Raw genomic sequence first — 20,546 nt, 5'->3', positions numbered from 1 at the left:
ATAATTATTTTTATAAAAAAGTTATATTATTAAACCAAATATAAATTACTTCGTTATTGTACCTAAATTAAATTGTAATAAAAAAAATTGAATTAAAAAATTACAAAAAAATGAGGAATTTCAAATAGTTAATTTGATACTAATATCAATATATTTTTGTCAAATTTTTATGATATCTTCAAACATATATTTTATTCAAAAATAAAAACATCATCGTTTTCTCAAAATCACATAAAACCATATTATAATATCGACTGAGATAAAAAATAAAATAAAATATTAAAATCACAATTTATTTTGTTACATTGCACGATTACGTTTCTAGTATAACTTAAAAAAAACCGTTGAATAGGTTTAAAAAATATACAAGACGCTTCTAAAAAGAGATTTACTTGTTACTTGGAGGGGAAGACACCAAGAGGGAGGGACGTTTGGGTTTAACTAGGGTTTTTTCTCTCCAACATTTTTCACTTTTTCTTCCAATTTGATTGCAATGAGTCGCTTCTTGAGATCTCATGGTGCGATTAACGCACTCCGATCTCTCAACCACATCCAACAATCTCCGATTAGAGCTTCCTCCATTCTAAACCAATCCCTTCTCCTTTCCTCTAATCGCTTCAAGTCGCCGTCTTCCTCCCCCTCCTACGTCCGCCATTTCCGTGCCTCTCGCGATCCCAGCAACAGGTAACCTAGATTCACCCTTGCTCTTTGTTATATACAGGCATATGTCTCCATTTGCCACACCACTATGGTGCTGCTATTTGGATTTTTGTCAGGTTCACACACACCAACACATTACGATCATCCATTATATTCTCTCTCGGCTGCTAGTGTACGTTGACTTTGTTTACTCAATGATTGGAATTTTAGTTATGATACTCCCCCTCCTGTTAATTGGGGCATCCGAATAGTACCTGAGAAGAAGGCTTACGTGATTGAGAGATTCGGAAAGTACGCTAAGACCTTGGAACCTGGGATTCACTTGTTGATTCCTTTTGTTGATAAAATTGCTTATGTGCATTCTCTTAAAGAGGAGGCAATTCCTGTCCCAGACCAATCTGCCATTACCAAGGACAATGTCAGCATCTTGATAGATGGAGTGCTCTACGTTAAGGTGTGTGAATGTAATACTGGGTTTAACATTTACCATCCATTGGCTTAATAATGATTCTTTCTGTTGTGTATATGAATATGTCGGGTACAGATCGTCGACCCTAAGCTGGCATCATATGGAGTGGAGAATCCACTATATGCTGTCATTCAGCTTGCACAAACCACTATGCGTAGCGAACTTGGCAAGATCACTCTTGACAAAACATTTGAAGAAAGAGACACGTTGAATGAAAAGATAGTGGTGGGTTTCTCATTTCAGTTGTCTTTTTATTATACCTTACTTTCTTGAGCCAACGATCTTAACTGTAATGTGCCAACTGCCAAGTTCACTTCCATGAAATATATCTTATATGCTTAAACGTTGTTGGTCTAGGACCTCTAGGAAAGCATACTGACAGAAGAAGTGATCCCTTATAACTGTACAATGATTGAAATTTTATGTGATATCATAGACAAGTGAAAAGATTTCTAGTTGAAAGACCATGATTTGGTTAAAAGATGATTGTATTATGAAACTCTTTTTTATGGTTTTCTGCAACTTTAGATTTATATTTGCTTCATTCGGGTGCATATTTATGGTGTGGAGCAGTCAAGCTTCTGCGAAGGTTTTTACACATGTCCCTATATATTTCTTTACACACTTCCCTTTTACAAAATAAACGATAAGACACTTAAGCTCTTGCATTAGGACATATGATGCCATAAAAGCAGGCTTTTGCAACGAACTTATTTTGATTCTGTTTGCTCTTTAATTGTTTGTATAACTATCAAAACTTTACATGTTATGATTTTGATGATAGCAACCCTAACTTATATTTTTATTGACAAGAAACTAGAGATTACTAGGTGCTGGAATGAGGATGCATAAAAGGTTAATAGAGAAAAATGGATGCTATAGACTCCTACATGCTTGTTAGAGTGTATGTAAAATATATAGGTATAGACTAACAAAGAGTGGGCCAAGGATATATCAAGAAAAAGCATATGAAGAATGCTCATGAAGAATGCACGAGAAATTAGGGACGAAGGGGTGGGAATTAGAGGAGAAAGGAGGGATTTCAATTGCATAAAAGATAACAAGGGAACACTTTTTTTAAGATGTTGAAGTTACAAAAGCATGGAGATATCACTTCGATAAGTTTTCTAATATAAACATGGAGGAGAGTGTAAGGAAACATGATTACTCTTTTGACGATACAAATAAACGTTTGTTTGTAGAATTTGTTTATTGGAGGCGATTCGAAACTAAGAAGTACTCACCAAAAGAGATAGAAGTAGTTAAACTCTTGGTTCTTATAGTATATCTAAAGAACTTTTGAGAGCTTTTTGAGGAGGTAAATATGGTATTATGTTACGGGTTGGGAGACGGTATTGTTACAACAACAATATTTTGTTAAACATAGGAGACAGTTGGATCGATAGTTGATTAATAGTTAGGAAGGTTGGTGAAAGGTAGTGTAAATAAGTAGTAGGGGCCAAGTAAAGGGATATTTAATATCTAATTTGTCTAGCTTGTAAATGGGTAAAATTGGGATAGTACTAGCCAAAAAGATGTTGGTTGACTAAGGAATCATTATTTTTTTTGGTCAAATTGGTGTTATGATGCACAACATACTAACATAGTGCATCAATTGGTATCGAAGTTGGAGATCTTGAATTCTTGGTGATGACCATGAGTTTGTTTTCTACCACAGAAGATCTTAAATGCATATGGTGGTGAATTATGTAAAAAGTGATTTGCAGGGAATGAAGAGAAGGCTTTGAGCACAAGATAAAGAAGAAGACGTAATTAGGGAAAAACGAAGTGGTTGAAGTAAAAATAGAGAAGGAAACAAAGGAGAAAACGCCAACGTTGGTGGCTTCCAAGAATGGGGATTCTAMCAGGGACAAGGAGTATACGGTTTATCAGGATTGAAATCTTTATGAAAGATTTGGGTATTGTGTCCTTCACATTTCCACTAACCTTCACACACACACACACACACACATACACACACATATATATATAATATGTATGCATACATAACTTAACATATCATATGCATTAATTAAAAAATATAGTTTCAACAATAAAGCATAAACTTAAACAAGTTTCATAAAAACAAAATAGGAAACTGGAGCAGAAGTTGGGAAGTAGGGCTGTTGAGTGTTGAGTTGACGAGGAGGCTGGTCGCTAGAGTAAGACTCGTGGCTCTAAAAAAGAAGACGGAGGAGGCTGGGAGTATTAAGGTCAAGACATCGAGTGAGGACCTATGCTGTTAAAATCGCGATATATCGTCGATATATCGGCGATATATCGGATATCGCTCCAAAAAAAAAATCGGAACTCAAATATCGGTCAAAATATCGGGAACGATATTATCGGCGATATTTTCCGATATTTAGCGATTTTTAGCGATATTTTCCGATATTTAGCGATTTTTAGCGATATTTAGCGATATTTAGCGATTTTTTGGGCTGATAACTTAAATTAGGTCTGAATCTTTCCACAACGTCTTCTTCTTCTTCACGTTCAACTTCAGTCTCGACTTCTTCACGTTCAACTTCAGTCTCGACTTCTTCACGTTCAACTTCAGTCTCGACTTTTTCTTCACAAATCACACTTCGACTTCAACTTCAGACTTCGACTTCGACTTCAAGTCTCGACTTCTTCTTCACACTTCAGTCTCGACTTCTTCTTCACACTTCAGTCTCGACTTCTTCAGTCTTCAGTCTTCAGTCTCGACTTCTTCAGTCTTCAGTCTTCAGTCTCGACTTTTCTTCACACTTCGACTTCAACTTCAGTCTTCAGACTTCTAAACTCTAATTAATGCATATTATATATATAATTCTAAGAAATATTACGTTAACCGCTATTTCCGATATATCACCGATATAACCGATATATCGAATATCGGTCCTGACCGATATTTCGTATTCTGACCGATATAACAGCATAGGTGAGGACTGAGGAGGACGATGATGTTGAAAGAAAATTGAAAACCTAATAAAGTCTTGTCTAAGTCGTTGACTGTTAAAGAATGGATTAAATGATTTAAAGTTTTAAACCATTAAATAAAACAAGTCCAAAGATAAAATAAAGGCCCAAGTCAAAATAAAAGCCCAAAGAAGACAAAGAAGACCAAAATGTAGGCATCAGATCAAAAAGGCCCAACTGCAAATAGTCGATATTGCAGACCATTATTCTATGTCAAATACCGTTGCAATAGTGGCAAATTGCACCGCTATTCTCAAAATCGCAATTTACCACAAATATTTTACCACTGCAAATTTGTATAGGACTGATAACCGCTATTGCAGCAATATTGCCCCGATTTTAGTAGCATAGCTCCAAACATCAAGAAAACACAACACAAGAGTGTGGTCTCAATTAGGAAATATATTGATAGTTCGTCTCTTGAGGATCTCTCCGGCAAGAGATTATGAAGCATCAATGAAGGCGAAGCTCACAACTTTGGGCCTTCAAAAACCTTTTATGTCTTGAGGGTTCTACAACAAACAGTTATTTGGAGTTTTGATTAGTGGGGTGAAGAAACCGAAGATGTCGAAGATTGTTGAGTGATTTAGACGATTGTGATACACTGTTGAAATTAATTGCTACTTTAGACAATTGTTGGGGTGAGGTGCATCTAGAGCGGCTTTAGGTGAGGGATGTGGGTCTTTCATCCCTATCTAAGTTTTCCAAATTGGAGATTACATACCGTTGAGACCTCAAAATGCGAAATACAAGGTGTTATTGCTGAACCTTGTCATTATTTCAATACTCAAGAAAGTATCATATTGACGATTGGGTAACAAACATGATAGGAAATGATAGAACTACGTTATCGTTTTCATTTTCAAAATTGCTTGAGGCGCATCTAAGGTGGGACGGTGGAAAAGCGTACCTAAGGCTACGTCTTTGCTGCCATGGATAAGGCATATGATTCAGATGGTTGAGGCAACAATAGTGAGACTGGCTAACTTGTGCATCTAGAAACACTAAGGCGTTTCTTCTTTCCATCCCTCACGTATTTTTGTCCTCCATTTTGTCCTATCCTTGAACCAAAGTTATTAAAAGCATGCTTGAGGTGCATTGGGATCAAGGTCTTGGGCTTTTTTAAGTTGAGACTAGGCATATTTACCGGCGCACTAAGCGCCCCTCCTTGGCTGAGACGCCTTATGGGCCCAAGCGTGCCGCATAATGAGTTATTGAATATTTCTCATCTTCTCATCTCTTTGACTTCTTAAAAAAAGAGTTATTAAATAGATGATATAACTCAAACCCTAATATTAAATATCCAGTACTTAGAACTTCAAGCCTCCTTCTCTGTAAATACCTAGACCTTAAAACTTCTCCCCCACGACTCACGCTTTAAACCTTTCTCCCTCTATCTAAGTACGGCTGGTTGTTGCACTTGAAGCTTGTACTTGTTTCATTGGAGGCTTTTACGTGTTGCTAAACTCTATTTTGAGTTGTGTGTAACAGTATATATATATCCACACAATAGAGAGGGAGAGAGAGAGAAATAAGAGATGCCTTGCATTTCTGAGGCCCGTGCTTCATGCTTGTGCTTCGCTTCTAGGCCCCGAGACCCCTTTGTGCCTAAATGCACCTTGAGTCTTTAACAACTTTGCCTCCAACCCATGCATTTCTCCGTTTCTCTCCATCCCAGAACTCCACATTTCATTTTCTTTCAACTATACGAGTCCATGTGCAGTTATCCTCACAACTCTTTCATGCATGCGCTCTTTGACACTACAATGTAAAAAAAAAGATCAAAATCGGCTGCCCAAAGTTAGAATTAGAGAAACCGAAGAAGAGTTGAAGTAGAACGAAAAGAGGTGTAGAATCCCTCTAGGGTCGTGCCTTAGCCTTTCTTTATACTTGCAACAAAGGAGCTATCTGGATCTTACTTGATATCTCGTCACTATCTTTTCCAGCAAAGCCGGTAACCTTACCCCATGCTCACCGTACAGTAAAGACAAAGACTCTTAACTTTACGGTCTTTACGATCTTATGGCCATAACATTACAACCTTCTGCAAATCTTTGATAGAAAGCTTGTCTCTTGTTTGTGACCCTTGGAGATCAATATAATGTTACAACCATCTTTTGGTTTTTCTTGGTTGCTTCTGCATATTCTTGAAAACCACTCAAAATACTCTTGATAATGTTACTGTGAGTGTTAGTATCCATGCTTCACTAGTTATGTAACTTGAGAACTGGAGGCCAATCATGTAGCAAAATGTACATGTCAGGCTGGATTTGTGGCCATAAATCGAGGGATGGGATTGGGAATGAAGATATATGAGAGGAGGTTGGGTGACAGGAGAAACCGAGGGAAGACTTCTGATGTGGTTTGGTAATATCTAACACAGACCTTCAAATTCACAGGAGAGGTTGAGGAAAATAGTCCCTAGAAGAGGTTGTGAGGAGAGGTGTAGATTGAACTTTGGGGAGAGGCGTGGAGAGATTTGCGTCAGTGGTGTATGCTAAATGTGTTCACCTTAGATAGGAGTGTTTGGAATGACGTCAATATGTCTTGGAATCCTAGGGGGTTCCACCTATTTATGCTTGCTTTTGGGTTGCATCTTCTATAATCTGTTCTTGTTTCATTAGCCTATCCCAACTAGCTTGGAATAAAAGACTTGTTGCCGCCATTGACAGAAGTTACATTTCTCTTGAGGATTAGGATTAGCAGAGTACTCATCGATGATCTTTAAGCTCCCTTAATTTCTATAGTCTGGATCAAAAGCCAGGAACAAATCCACTGTGGTAGATAAGGTTTGTTTCGATTATTTTTCTTCAGTTGGCATATGAAGTCTGTTTGCATCAGATTGATGATGCATTTACTGCATCATGGTTCCTCAACTGAAGTACAGGTGCTTCTGGTAAGTATTTTAAATCCCTTAAGTGCGAATGTAAGGGAGGCATGCTTTTGGTTGAATTGGTTCTATGGTTTACTTAATAGGAAAGTAATGACATGAAATAATTCTGTTGTTCAATTTCACGATTTGATTCTCTTTAGGCTTTATGGTCAGTGGCTATGAATGGGGCAACTAATTGGTTAAATTAATGACTAGTAAAATTCAACTTAATTCTGCCGCCTTGGAAATGTGAAAGGTCTAATTCTGCCTTTCTTAATGTGCTGTTTGTTGCATGTTGACCTTGGTGTCATACATTTAAATATTGTATACCAACTTCCCAAGAAGTAATTCTATAATTTGGTCTTTATAGTGTTATCTTATCGGGTATTTAGCTTATTGTTGCCAAGTTCAGTCGCGTGAAAAAGGAAGGGGATATTATGTATGAATTCAGCAAACAAAAATGCATGTGCGTTTTCAAGATAGAGTAGGAGGATAGGAGCCATTGAAGTTCTACAAGGTATATAGAATTGCTGAAAATAGTTAATTTCTGGAGCTACGCTCATAATTAGTTGTGTCATTTCTTTTTTACCATTTGAAATCATTGTGAACTCGTTGCTAGTTGGAAAGGACTCTCGTTGCATGTTATACAGTATGTGCATGTATCTTTTCATTATTGTGATAATAGCTGTGAGAAAGAGTGGGGTTTGGACATTAATTTGCACGAAGTAATGGCTGTCATAATGTACTTTTCTGCAGATAGCCATCAATGAAGCTGCAAAAGATTGGGGCTTGCAATGTCTTCGATATGAAATAAGTAAACTATATTATTTCAGTCGAGCATAATTTTAAGTTGATACTTGAACTATTATACTTAGTTAAGAATAGTTTGCCTTACATCTGACCTCTTTTGTATGTAGGGGATATATCTCCTCCTCGCGGTGTCAAAGCAGCTATGGAGATGCAGGCAGAAGCTGAGCGTAAAAAGAGAGCCCAGATTCTAGAATCGGAAGGTAATAAAGCCCCTCTAATGTGATGTTTTTATACCCTAAATTTACAAGGTGCAGCATATCATCATAATTAGTCTATTTGTTTCACTGGAGTCGCGAACTTGTGCTAAAACATGCATGCTTTTATTTCTGAAGTCTATACTATAAATTCAAATACTCATCTTCTGTAAATTCATTGGGACATTTTGGAACATAATCAAGCATATGGGAAATCTTAGAAATCATCATTTTACTCTTTTAACAACCTATATTCTTGCATGTCTTGTCACTAGTACTGAGAGCCTAAAGATTTATTTGTAATTCATTTCATGGGTGAATGGAATTGTATTTGCACTCACAAATATGTGATTAAGAATTACTGCTATACTCGTATATCTGACATCTGTAATTTTCTATTTTCCAGGAGAAAGACAAGCACACATTAACATTGCTGATGGAAAGAAGAGCTCTATGATGTTGGAAGCTCAGGGTAGGTTGGCATATAGAACTTAAAAGGTTAAAATGTAGATCTATTTTGCAGATACCTTAGACCTTGTGTCAGTTGTCTACCTTTGGACTTTCAATGGATTATATTTGTATGAAGCCTTGTAGCTTTTAACAAATCATGACGCACACTATGCCATTTTTAATGGTTATGTGGGAACATGCTGAATTCAAAATATTCCTAGTTCAACCTACTATGGCGAATAAAGAATATGAACTACAACCAGGAATGATGCGTCATTTATATTTTTGACCATCTGCATCATATAAGCTCATTGTTTCGCTTTGTTAATGACATCCTGATACTGTTCTGCATATTTACAATCTATATTGTAAGATTGCCGAAATGGATTAAAAAATAATTCGGAGGTTGTGCTCCATTTTAGTTTTCATCATTTCTTGTTTATAAAACTATGTTAACCTTGCTATTTTTGTTAATTCAGGAGAAGCAGAGGCTATTTTAGCTAGAGCTCAAGCAACAAATAAAGGAATTGCTTTGGTCTCTCAAGCTCTTAAAGAAAATGGAGGAGTTGAGGTAAGCTCTGTGGAAATAGCTTGATGTTTATGCAGATTTGCACTTTCTTTACACTGTTGAAATTTCTTTTATGCTTTTTCTTTTTTCAAATACCAATGCAAGTCTATGGCATCTAAATCTTTTTTGAGCAATAGACAATCTGACCCTCAAAATGCCTCCCATATTCATTTTGGGTTTTAACCAAAAATGATTCCTGCACTTCAATCGTGCAAACCCTTCTCTCTATTTTTTTGGCCTTGTTTTAGCTTCTGGAACTCATGATGCATTGACTCAGGGATCATATTTGTTTCCATTGATTCAAGAACCAAAGCCCCATCATTTTACAGATCTATTCATTCTTGTGTGTACTTGTCATTTGTTCCTTTGTAATGGTTTTAGTAACTTGTATTTCTATCGCTAAAAAATTTGAGTGAAACCACTGTCTCTTGCATCATATGTATTTAAGTTGAATGGCGGTTCGATTTGCAGGCAGCAAGCTTGCGCATTGCAGAACAGTACATTAACGCATTTGGAAATGTGGCGAAGGAGGTGAGTGGTCATACATGAACTCTCTGCATCTTGTGAATAAGGTTGTTGCTTACTAGTGGGTCCATGTTTGTAGGGCACGACTTTATTGCTCCCTATGAATGCTTCAAATCCTGCCAGCATGATGGCTCAGGCACTAAATATATACAAAAGCTTAATCGGTCAGGATCCTGGAAATGCATCCCTACCTGAATCTACAGCAGATGGCAAGAAGGAATCGTATATTAGTGGAGCTGAACATGAGAGCCACTCGGTGAATTCTAGCCTAGGATCACCAGTATTTTCTCTTCAAAACAAAAGGAAGAATTGAGGAAAATTTTGAGTTGCATTACTCGGCTGAGATGGCTTGATTTTGGTTAAAATATCTTGTTGTTTTGCATATAGCTTCACTTTTTAGTATTAGGTTAATGGAATTGTGATTTTGAATGGAGTGGTAGAAAGTGGACTACTGACAATAAATGAACAAGTTTAGAACCTAACCCTGTTTGTTTATTTATTTATTGATTGTTGAAGGACAAGATCCTCCAACTCCAAGGGTAAGAAGTAAGAAGTAAGAAGTAAGAAGAAATCGTTTGGTCCATAGACTACTCTACTCATCACGAAATAGCTTTCAAAGAAGCCCCATTACTATTGAGATTTAACCAATAAGCAGGAGCTATGTGTAATGGCCAGCTCAAAGGGATTTGTATTTGGGCATAAACTATTAGATAGGAACATGGCGGGGCCGTTTACCAAACACTTAGCCAGGTAAGCGCCTACCAAGTCACATTACGTTACCGGATGAATATGGTAAGGACTAAGAATCTTACCCGGTAAGAGCGAGAGAGAAGGACCATGAGTCTTACCCAGTAAGTGAGAGCGTCGACTCTTACCACAATAAGCGTTTACCGGGTGAATTGTTGCATACAATGTCGTAAGCGTTTACCGGGTGAATTGTTACATACAATGTCGTTTTGATGAACTAAAATCTTACCCTGTAAGTAAATAATAGTGTTAAATTTTATTGGTAATCCCTTAGCCGGGTAAGTGTTTGGTAAACGGTAAGAGAATCTTTGCATCCTATAAGTTGCATTTGTAGAATCTCTGTGTCCCCATCCTCACAACAATTATGAAGATGAAATGGTGAACAAGATCCAGGTCATGCATTTCAAACTTGAAGAAGTAAAATCTGAATTTAAGCCTAAAAGACCAAAGAATCAAGCCGATTCTCAGTTCATATATACAACAGCAAAGACAAAAATAGAAACAGCACTGCAAAAGAAATCATAATTCCTCTTCCTCGTATATAAATGAAATTATACAAAGACTGAATGAATGAATGTAAAAAAAAAACAACCACCGACCGACTTGAATGGAAATCAAAGGAGGCCGAATAAGACGAAGAATCCGAGAAGAATAAGCCAAAGAATGTGAACCAACAGAAGCGCCTGACCTGATACCGGCCCACTGCCTCCATTACAAAACCCAAGCTTGGCCACACGTGTACCGGCACACAGCGCCTCCGCACATCCGCACCAATACGTAACATTGTTCACGCCGCAGACGGGAGCCGTTCTGAAGCACTTCACCGGGCATGATCCGGGAGTTAGCGTGTCGGGGCATAGATATACGTCATCGGATGGTAGCCGGAGAAAATGTGGATTGGATCGGACGGTGGCGAAAAGGGTTACTGCCGTGAAAATGATGATCAGAGGTGGTGGTGTGTACATGATGAGGGAGGTAAATGAAACCCTAGAGAGAATTTGGTGGTTGATAATTAAGGGGTTTTCGAGGAGCTATTGGATTCGACGGTTTGGCGCAATTTGCAGGTATTATTATTATTATTATTATTATTATTATTATTATAATAATAATTATTATTATTATTATTTTTTACGTCGTTAATTTGCTGGAATTAAATTAAATCTCAAAAGGTTATTTGGCATAAATAAATAAAAAAAGTTGACCCGACCCACCACAGAAGCAGAGTTGATGATAAACAACAACAATCGTCTTCTTCTTCTTTCATCTTTCTCCATTCAAGTCATCTGTAAGAATGATTTCTCTGGCTCTCCCAACCTCATCGTCTTACACTCTCACCACCACAACTGCCGCCATCAAGATCAGGCTCAGGACTAGAGCTTTCCTCAAAAAATCTACCCCCCAAACCCAAACCCAAACCCAAACCCAACTTCAACTTTCACCTCTATCTCCCCTTGTTCAAAATACTTTGAGGGTGCTTGAGTGGGATAAACTCTGCGATTCCGTTGCTTCCTTTGCTGCTACCTCCTTGGGTCAACAAGCCACCAAGGTTACTTATTTTCTCTATCTTCATTCTTCGTTTTCTTCAACCAACGCTTCCCTATGTTCTTTGTGTATGGCAGGCAGACCTACTGTCTTTGAATCAGTCATACCAAGACAGTTTGAGACTATTGTCAGAGACCAATGCCGCCGTTGAAATGCACAAGCATGGTGGTTGTGTCATGGATTTCACTTGCATCGATACCGCATTGGTTGGTGCTCTCTCACCTTAACTTCACCATCTCATCATATACAATACCCTCAAATTCTATCATTCTTGTAGGTCAAGTCTGCTGTACAACATGCTCACAGAGGCTTTCCTGTTGATGGACTTGAAGCAATGGCTCTTGTAGCCATGTTCCAGTTGGCTGACTCATTGCAGATCAATCTCAGAGCTGCAATAAAGGAAGACTCTGATTTGCTACTGCGTTTCATGCCAATTGCTGAAATGGTATGTGTATGATGAGTGATTGCTTAGTATTTATCCCTCTGTGATGTTATGCTGTATCACTTACTCGCAGATCATGGATATGTCCGTTAGTCGCCCATTGGTAAAGTTCATACAGAAACTTGTAGATGAAGATGGCTGTGTCAAAGATACTGCGGTATGCCACTAACGCACTAGGTCTTCGTAGATATAGTTCTGAGTAAAAATACTCAGGAAGAAGTTCATTTTCTCCCACTTTTTTTCCCTTGTGCTCCGTGTGTTTCTTCTTAGAACTGCGTCAGAAGAAAAGATGTTTTATTGGTTATGGAGGACTTCAGTCCCATGTACAAGCTGTTATTCTCTACATGTCCAGAGGTATATTCTTGTATTAATTTTTCATCCCCCCCCCCTCTCAATTTTGTTTTTCAGAGTCCTTCCTTGAAACGATCTCGTGAACAAGTGCGGCTGCTTGAAAGAAAGGTTTCCATCTATTTCCTTTAGTCTAATTGTTAATTGGTTTTTAAATGAATTGAGTTTGATACTTAGGTTAAATTTTAATCAATCTAGAGCGCATGCCCAAACAAAAGCATGAAGGGGACATTCCTAGTAACTAAAGCATAAGCATTTTCTGCCAGCATATCCATCTGATTGTTTTCCAATGATGAATTTTTGTGTTCCCAATGTAAGCAATCATTGTTAGGCTGACTAATCTACTTTTTCGAATTAAATTATTTTATTGCACTTGGAGTTCATCATATGGGCCTTCACATGTCTCTTTAAACCTGTGTGTGTGCACCCATGTACAAATATAAGTGTGGCACTACAAAGATTGGAAGATTAAAAAATCCTGTGTTTTGTCACAAATACTTAATTGCTTGTGAAAATTTATTTTGTGGAAAAGTTTGTATTGCCCACTATTTTACACCATTGCAACTACAAGACGTTGCTGATTTCAAACAAGCTTTTATAGGGCCAACCAGAAATTATATGGAAGGCTATAGTACACGAACAAGATTACGTAAGACCAAACCCTTAGCGTTAGAGATGAAATCGTCTGTTCTCTATTCAGGTTATCACCTGTTGGCCTTTTAGTTCTATAAAGAAGAAAATATGAATAATGCCAGAGGGTTTTGTGTAGATGTTTGGAACAAGGAGGCATGCATACATCATGAAAACCTTGTGTAGCCTGTATTATCGGTTGTCAGTCAATGCACACCAGTTTGGTGGAATATACAACTTTGCGTGCCCGCATCCTCAATGTTCAGAAATTTAATATTTGAATTTGTTATTGTCTCACTATGAAGATTTAATACGCTGGAAATTTTCTTGTATATTACAGTTACCTTCTTTCTTATTCAGTTATGCCAGTTGATGGAGAGTTTAATCAGTAGTGAGATGAAAGAAACATCATCTGTGGTAAGATATGCTTTAATATTCATGCTTCAATCTCTTATGGTTTTACCCTGATCTTTTTTTTTCCTAACTGATCTAGGAAGTAAGCAACACTGATGGAAGATGGTGTATAAAATCAGGAACTGATCTAAAAAGAAGCTTTGATGGTTTGTTATTATCAAGGTGCACCTAACTTTGTGCATGCTAGACTCCATTGCACATCTCATAGTTTTGTGTCCTTCATGGCATTATTTATAACTCGGGGGAAGACCAACTGAATTTTGATTGTTAAAATGTTTTGAGTGGTGTATGTAGCTTAGTGTTGTTGCTCTTGAACTTTATTGTAGGATGAAGAGTTCTGAACTTCTAATATATTCTACTTGAAGTATAACACAGATGCACATTACCGCCATAGCATTATTTATCCTTGTTCTTCATATTTTACCTTATGCACACAGTCCTGGGAGTTAGTGATACGAACACCGATTCAAACCCTAAGGTTAAGATCGATGGTTGCCTGTATTCGAGAACAGGGGGTCTCCCAATTAGCCAAAGACTAAATTTTTATTAATTCCCTGCCCCAAAGGAACAATGGTGCACCATATTTATAGTGACCTGCTATCAAGGAAACCTAAAATAAAACCAAATCCTAAAATGAAGGAGATTATCTTTGCCTAATAAATATGTTTCCTAAATAAAGATAAACCTAAGTAAAGCTAGATACTTTGCTTAATTAAATACTAATGATATCCTTATCCCTGTTTCCTTGCAAAACGTCTCTGGTAAACCTGACCGTGTCGAACCGGCTTATCAGTTAGGTGCACATTTGATCATGAACAGAAGTTTGGACCTTTGGTACAATATATCTCAAAAGAACTTTATGCCGATTTTTTTTCATGTTTGCTTGAATCTTGTATATAAAATGAAACTATTCAACGGTAATGTTTTCCATCAGCTAGCCTAGCTCATACATGTTTCTTTCTTGCCTACAATTGGAAAATTTTTATTTACTTTTGTTTCTCTGCAAGTGAAAAATACATACATGTTAGAAATTGCTACTGCCTTCCCCTATTCGACAGAAATGTCTTGCAATGATGGTATTATTGCACTCTAGTCTTGAATAAACTCGTGTCTGAGATAAAATGCTCTGTTGTAGTGGCTCAGGCACTGGAACCCTTGTGGAGCCACTTTCTGCTGTTCCATTAAATGATGAGTTGCAACAAGCTAGAGCTTCAGTAGCTAAGGCTGAAGCCGATGTGCTTTTAGAAATAACACAAAAGGTAAGTAAATCACATCGGCTATTTATGGTTCTCTGCTCTTAGTTGCAATGTTTTCATGATGTTATTCCTGCACAGATGCAACCAGATCTTGATGACATAGAAAATTTGTTTAACACGACAATCAGATTAGATGTGGTGAGTATCCATCTCTGTTTAACTTTCAGGTTGAAATGCCTATTCTCATACTCTGTTACTACAGTGGTAAATGTGCAAGCAGCATCTTTTTAACCAAGCATTTACTATTTTCTTTGTCATTTTCTTATGTTTTAAAATTTCAATTCTCCCTTCATCAACAGTGTTTGCCTTTAGTAAAGAATCTTCTGTTTATATATTTTTACTGTTCTTTTCGTCTCATTGAGCAATATTGGGGAAAACACTAGTTTCAGGATAATACCTATGCTGCTATAGCGGTGAAAATACAAATTTGTGGTCGGGACCGATATTTAAAATAGCGGTTATAGCGGTCCAAAAATAGCGGTTCATATAATATTTCTTAGAATTATAAATAATTATATATATATATAGTATGCCTACATAAACATATCATTTACAAAATAGGAAAAGTGTTCATAAACGAGCTAGTCGCAAGCAATAGGTTCAGCATCTGAGCCAACATCATTAATACGTTCACTTCTTCGTTTAGGCTAGCTTCCCATTTTTCCCCTTTTCCCCCTTCATCTCCAGCGTGATCATCATCATCATCATCCCTAACGTTAATATCGAACGCAATTTACTCTAAATATCGGTCAAAATTGCGGTAAATTGCGCTACCGCAATTTGACCACCGATATTTTGCGAAGGACCGCTATCCGAGATATCGCCGCAATTAACAGCATACCGCAATTTTGACGAATATTTTGCAAAGGACCGCTATCCGAGATATCGCCGCAAGTATCAGCATAGGATAATACATGTCAACTATAAATATAAATACTACCAAACGGATGAAAGAGATGGATTATCTCTATACACACCTTGTATTTTGGAGAATCGGTAGCCTTGCCTTTTTCTCTTGTGAAATTTCAGAAAATAGAGTCAGTTTTTTTGGCCATTATTCATTCATCTATAGCTTTAGTCATCTGGGTAGATATGAATGTCACCATGATTATTTTCTTTATATTACAATTTCTATTATAAGCAGTGAAGAGAGCATGATATCTAGAATGCTATCCAACCTTGATCTGTTATCAAACTAGTTTAGAAATTGGCAGTTGAACAAAAAATGAAGCAGACTTTCTGTACTGAGAACATATACAAGGCCATGCCTTTCATTGATGTTTGTTGAAGTACTCTTTCTGAGATTTTATAATGTCTTCTGATCCTTCAATATGATGCTTCCGACTTGTAGGTCAAGTCATGAAGGCAGTAGCATGAAACATAATACCTTTAGTCTTCCTTTTCTCTATCTATGAAATAGATTTTTGTACTGAGAAAATGATTTGTGTTTCCTCATCGGGATTCTATCCCTCTGAATCATGGACCATCTCTCATGGATTCTTGTAGTTATTGTGGCTGGTTAAACTTTCTGTGTGTACAATAACAATGCTCAACCTTTTTTCAACTGTGGTCCACTTCTAAGCAGATCAATGCTCGGGCAACATATAGTATTTCATTTGGTGGCACTTACCCAGAGCTGTATTCTTCTGAGGATTCCTCAGTTGTATCACAACTTGCTGAGACGAAATGGAAATTGTATCTCCCTAAAGCTTATCATCCTCTATTACTTCAACAGCATCGACAAAAATTGCAGAAGGCTATGAAGGATGTCAGTGATGCTACTGCTGTAAGTTTATGTTCAGTAGCAATGTTAAACTACATAAATTCATGGCTCCTTGTCATTCCTTAGTGTTATATTCCACTAGGAAATTAGAAGGAGAAGACAGCAGGCTGGCATAGCCACTCAGAGAGAAGAAGAAACATATTCAAGTCTCTCGTCTTTAGAAACGCAGGTAACTGTTTAAGACCCATGAGTGTACAACAGTTATTGATCTTTATGTTTGAATGTTCACTTAAAAGTTATAATCTTTCAGGTTGCAAAGTTAAAAAAATCATCCCCTGTTCCTGTCGACATATTTGTTGCACAGCGAACTAGAGTATTGGTCATAACTGGCCCAAACACCGGGGGAAAGACCATTTTCTTGAAGACAGTTGGGTTGGCTGCAATGATGGCGAAATCAGGCATGGGTTAAATGATCATCTATATTCTATGTTTGTACTAAATTAGTAATATCAAGATCAACCTTCTGTACTTCCTGAGACTGCCAACATCTTATGTTGCCTCTGACGTCGTCTCATTATTCTGAAATTAGGAATGTTATCAATGAATTACCCACAACCATTTTTCAAAACTTGATATGAAAAGAGCATTCACCAGCAAGCCTGTGGTCCAATGGCATAATTAGAACATGCACTGGTAGAAAATGTAATACAGCTTACTATGATCACGTTGAGTCTGAAGGAAAGTAAATGAATTATTGTTCTTTAGACCTGCATGAACTGTTGTACACCTTGTGGAGTTTGTTTTTCACTCCTTCAGTTTTCTTATGTGTAACCTTAGTCAGAAAGGAGTGAAGAGCCCCTAATTTTTACAGTTCTTGCGTTAAATACGCCGATCTCTGCATTAAGGTGCTTTATACTTTACATCACTTCATGTCTTGGTGATTGTTTCTACAGGTATATATGTGTTGTCATCTGAACCTGTGAAGATGCCATGGTTTGATTCCGTATTTGCTGATATTGGTGATGAACAGTCTTTGTCTCAATCTTTGTCCACCTTCTCTGGCCATTTGAAACAAACCAGTGTAAGCTGTTAATATTGTCAAAGTTAGAGCAGCATTGTATAATGTTGTGTGACATGTCAATGGTTTAATTATGTCCTTATCTCTTGCTGCATTGTGTATCTATTCATTATTCGTGCTCTTCAAAGTTCCTATGCTCTGTTGAAAAGTGCTAGTAGATATGTTGCAGCTCGAAAGCTTAGATTGATTGGAACTTTCTAAGATCGTGTTTCAGAATCCTTGTTTACTTGATTTTTCTAAATAATATACAATGGCAATGGTTGTTGCTTGGTTTCCATATATTGCTCACTGGTTAAGTGGAAGGCTAATCTAGAAGTTCTTTCTTCTGATGTATTTCAGGACATACTGTTGCATTCATCAAGCCAATCATTAGTTCTCTTAGATGAGGTATATCTGTATCAGTTGAACTTTTGATTATCTTAGCTACGCTAACATGTACTCACATTTCCTGGATCCAGTGGCATGGCTGGCCAAATGCTAGTAGAACCACTTACTCCCTGAGTTTAAGGCAGACTTCCCAGTCACTTGATGTATAGGAGACAGGCATGATGTTTTGGTCCACTGCCAGAATTTATGTGATCCCATGATCTTTATTTCTCAATATTACCCCTTGACAAGGACCTGAACCTACATTAGCTGAGATTTTAAGTCGAGCATGTTTACTGTCTCGCCACCTAGCCACTTGAAAGTGATTGTAGTTCAATAGTCTATTCAACAAGTGCACCAAAGTCAAACATGACATTTAATCTGGGACAGGAGTCCATTACATATCTAGTTTGACCAGAAAGATAGTTAACATATAATTTGCTGAGGCATTATGCATATTATTTTTATGAAGTACACATAATCTATATCATCATGAATTAAAAGTGTTCCAGGGGTACTATCCTTTTTATCATAAAATTAATAATTAATAGTATCTGGCTGCATGCTTTTAGGTTGGTGCTGGTACGAATCCCCTGGAAGGTGCTGCTCTGGGTATGTCACTCCTAGAATGCTTTGCTGAAGCTGGAGCTTTGTTGACAATGGCTACTACCCATCATGGCGAACTTAAAACCCTGAAGTACAGGTAGTGCACACTAGTTGAAGATGAACATTAAATATGAAATGAGGACTCCCTTTTCCTGCAATCACTGGTTCGTGTTTTTATAAAATTACCTTACAGCAATGATGCCTTTGAAAATGCATGTATGGAGTTTGATGAAGTGAATTTGAAGCCGACGTATAGGATCCTTTGGGGAATTCCAGGTTTCCCTCTTTGTGTCTATTGCTAGCTTCCCCTTTCTGAATGCTATACAGCTAAATGAATCGTTAACATTATGTCTCTTGTCTTCTTGGAAAATAGGTGCCACTGATGTATACATAACATGTGACTGGCAATATGATAGTTAGTTTATGAATGCAGGACGTTCAAATGCAATAAACATAGCTGAAAGGCTAGAACTCCCGAATGTGGTTGTAGATAATGCTCGTGAACTCCATGGAACAGCTAGTGCAGAGATTAATGAGGTGATTTGCATGGCCTGCTACTTCTAGACATAAATTGCATAGTAGAAGAATCCAGGGAACAAATATTTGATCCACCCATTGCAAGTCAAAGATTTTTAAAAAATGAGTTGTGGAAATCTTTCCATCTTACTATCTCATGGCTTGCATTCTAGTTGCTCTTAAAGCATGCTTTGAGGATGAACTTTACTAATTTGCTATGTGGAAATTGTGAGTTTGTATCATCTCTACATAAAGTGAAACTCAAACTTGCCAATGTCCCTGTTCTTTAGTTTGTTGCAGATATTAAATTCAGTCATTGTGTATCAGTTATTATCATACTCATACTTTCTGCACTCCTCTTTACATGTATTTAATGCAGGTTATAGAAGATATGGAGAAGTTCAAGCAGCAACTTCATGAGCATATTCAGGAAGCACGACGTCATCTTAAGTGAGGACCTTTTCTGTGTCTATAATATCGTTGATAAAATTCTGTGGCATATTTACTACTATTTATAAAATAACTGCTACTTTTCAGGCTTGCTAGGGAACTTCATAGAAATCTAGTGGTTACTGAACGTAGGATTAGCGAACATGCCACCAATCAAAGATACAGAAAAATCCAAGAAATATCGAATGCTGGAGGAGGAGCGCGTTCCATGCTTCACAAGAAAGTGCGACAGCTTCGTGCATCCCCAAATTTAGCTTCTAAGGGAGACCATATGGTGATCTCTAGCATTCAATCTACTCAGAGAGAAGAAGATGCTGTTTCCACAGGAATGTTGAGCAAGAGCAATGTGCCATTAGGTACTTGGCCTAACTATAACTATAACTATGACAAATGACACTTGGATTAATAATCGGCAATTTGCAGAAAAGAGGAGCAAAGTTCATATGGTGAAGGCTGGTGATATGGTGCATGTTTCTAAACTTAACAAGAAAGCGACCGTGTTGAAAGTAGATCCTAGTAAAGAAGAAATACTAGTTCAAGTCGGGAACTTGAAGTTGAAGTTGACACCAGGAGATGTATTTTGACAGGAATCAATTACAAAGGAATACTGTAGATAGCAGCGATACTCGTAGATATTCAAAATGGCACCAGTTTTACTCCCTAACACAAATATGTTTGCTGTTTGGTTTATTTCATGCTGTTGGTTGAGGCATTGATTCAACCCAAATATTACCTGCATGGGGACCTTGGGCCAATCTACTACACGCTAATGATGGTCTTTTAGATTTAACATCCTACAAAAATGGTAGACTTCAAGAGCTCTTTCTCTGCATATCCTCCTACTTCTTATTCTGAGGGTCATAGAAAGATACGAAYCGCCTACTCTTTAAAGCCCTACCATTAGATTTAATAAAATGAA

General features: G+C 37.4%; 3 protein-coding genes across 4 annotated transcripts; 2 read left to right on the top strand and 1 right to left on the bottom strand.

Annotated features, from left to right (window-relative positions):
• The first annotated feature begins 446 nt into the window (after window positions 1–446).
• LOC112502167 (stomatin-like protein 2, mitochondrial) lies at window positions 447–9,945 on the top strand. Its single transcript, XM_025106008.1, has 9 exons — window positions 447–684; window positions 871–1,114; window positions 1,205–1,354; window positions 7,719–7,776; window positions 7,880–7,972; window positions 8,373–8,438; window positions 8,896–8,987; window positions 9,456–9,515; window positions 9,589–9,945. The coding sequence occupies exons 1-9, from the start codon at window positions 494–496 to the stop codon at window positions 9,820–9,822; spliced, it is 1,188 nt and encodes a 395-aa protein (XP_024961776.1). The 5' UTR covers window positions 447–493; the 3' UTR covers window positions 9,823–9,945.
• A 925-nt stretch (window positions 9,946–10,870) lies between these two features.
• On the bottom strand, window positions 10,871–11,221 carry LOC112502156. Its single transcript, XM_025105987.1, has one exon. The coding sequence runs from the start codon at window positions 11,219–11,221 to the stop codon at window positions 10,871–10,873; it is 351 nt and encodes a 116-aa protein (XP_024961755.1).
• A 176-nt stretch (window positions 11,222–11,397) lies between these two features.
• Window positions 11,398–20,424, top strand: LOC112502170 (endonuclease MutS2). 2 transcript variants are annotated; one of them, XM_025106012.1, is made up of 20 exons: window positions 11,398–11,802; window positions 11,876–12,004; window positions 12,076–12,243; window positions 12,314–12,397; window positions 12,649–12,699; window positions 13,579–13,635; window positions 13,712–13,794; window positions 14,768–14,891; window positions 14,967–15,026; window positions 16,624–16,674; window positions 16,754–16,840; window positions 16,922–17,069; window positions 17,565–17,692; window positions 18,029–18,076; window positions 18,628–18,758; window positions 18,855–18,937; window positions 19,095–19,198; window positions 19,557–19,627; window positions 19,715–19,983; window positions 20,051–20,424. In XM_025106012.1, exons 1-20 carry the CDS (start codon window positions 11,548–11,550, stop codon window positions 20,209–20,211), a joined length of 2,292 nt encoding a protein of 763 aa, XP_024961780.1. In that variant the 5' UTR covers window positions 11,398–11,547; the 3' UTR covers window positions 20,212–20,424. The 2 variants fall into 2 exon arrangements, with proteins under 2 accessions (XP_024961780.1, XP_024961779.1); XM_025106011.1 differs by having other exon boundaries at window positions 16,474–16,674.
• Window positions 20,425–20,546: the final 122 nt, after the last annotated feature.

The sequence above is a fragment of the Cynara cardunculus genome, unplaced genomic scaffold (genome assembly GCF_001531365.2).
Source record: "Cynara cardunculus var. scolymus isolate 2C unplaced genomic scaffold, CcrdV1 Un_Scaffold_1001, whole genome shotgun sequence".
In the NCBI taxonomy this organism is placed as follows: Eukaryota; Viridiplantae; Streptophyta; class Magnoliopsida; order Asterales; family Asteraceae; genus Cynara; species Cynara cardunculus.
The sequence above is the reverse complement of the archived record's forward strand: the minus strand, read 5'-3'. Positions and strand labels throughout refer to the sequence as shown.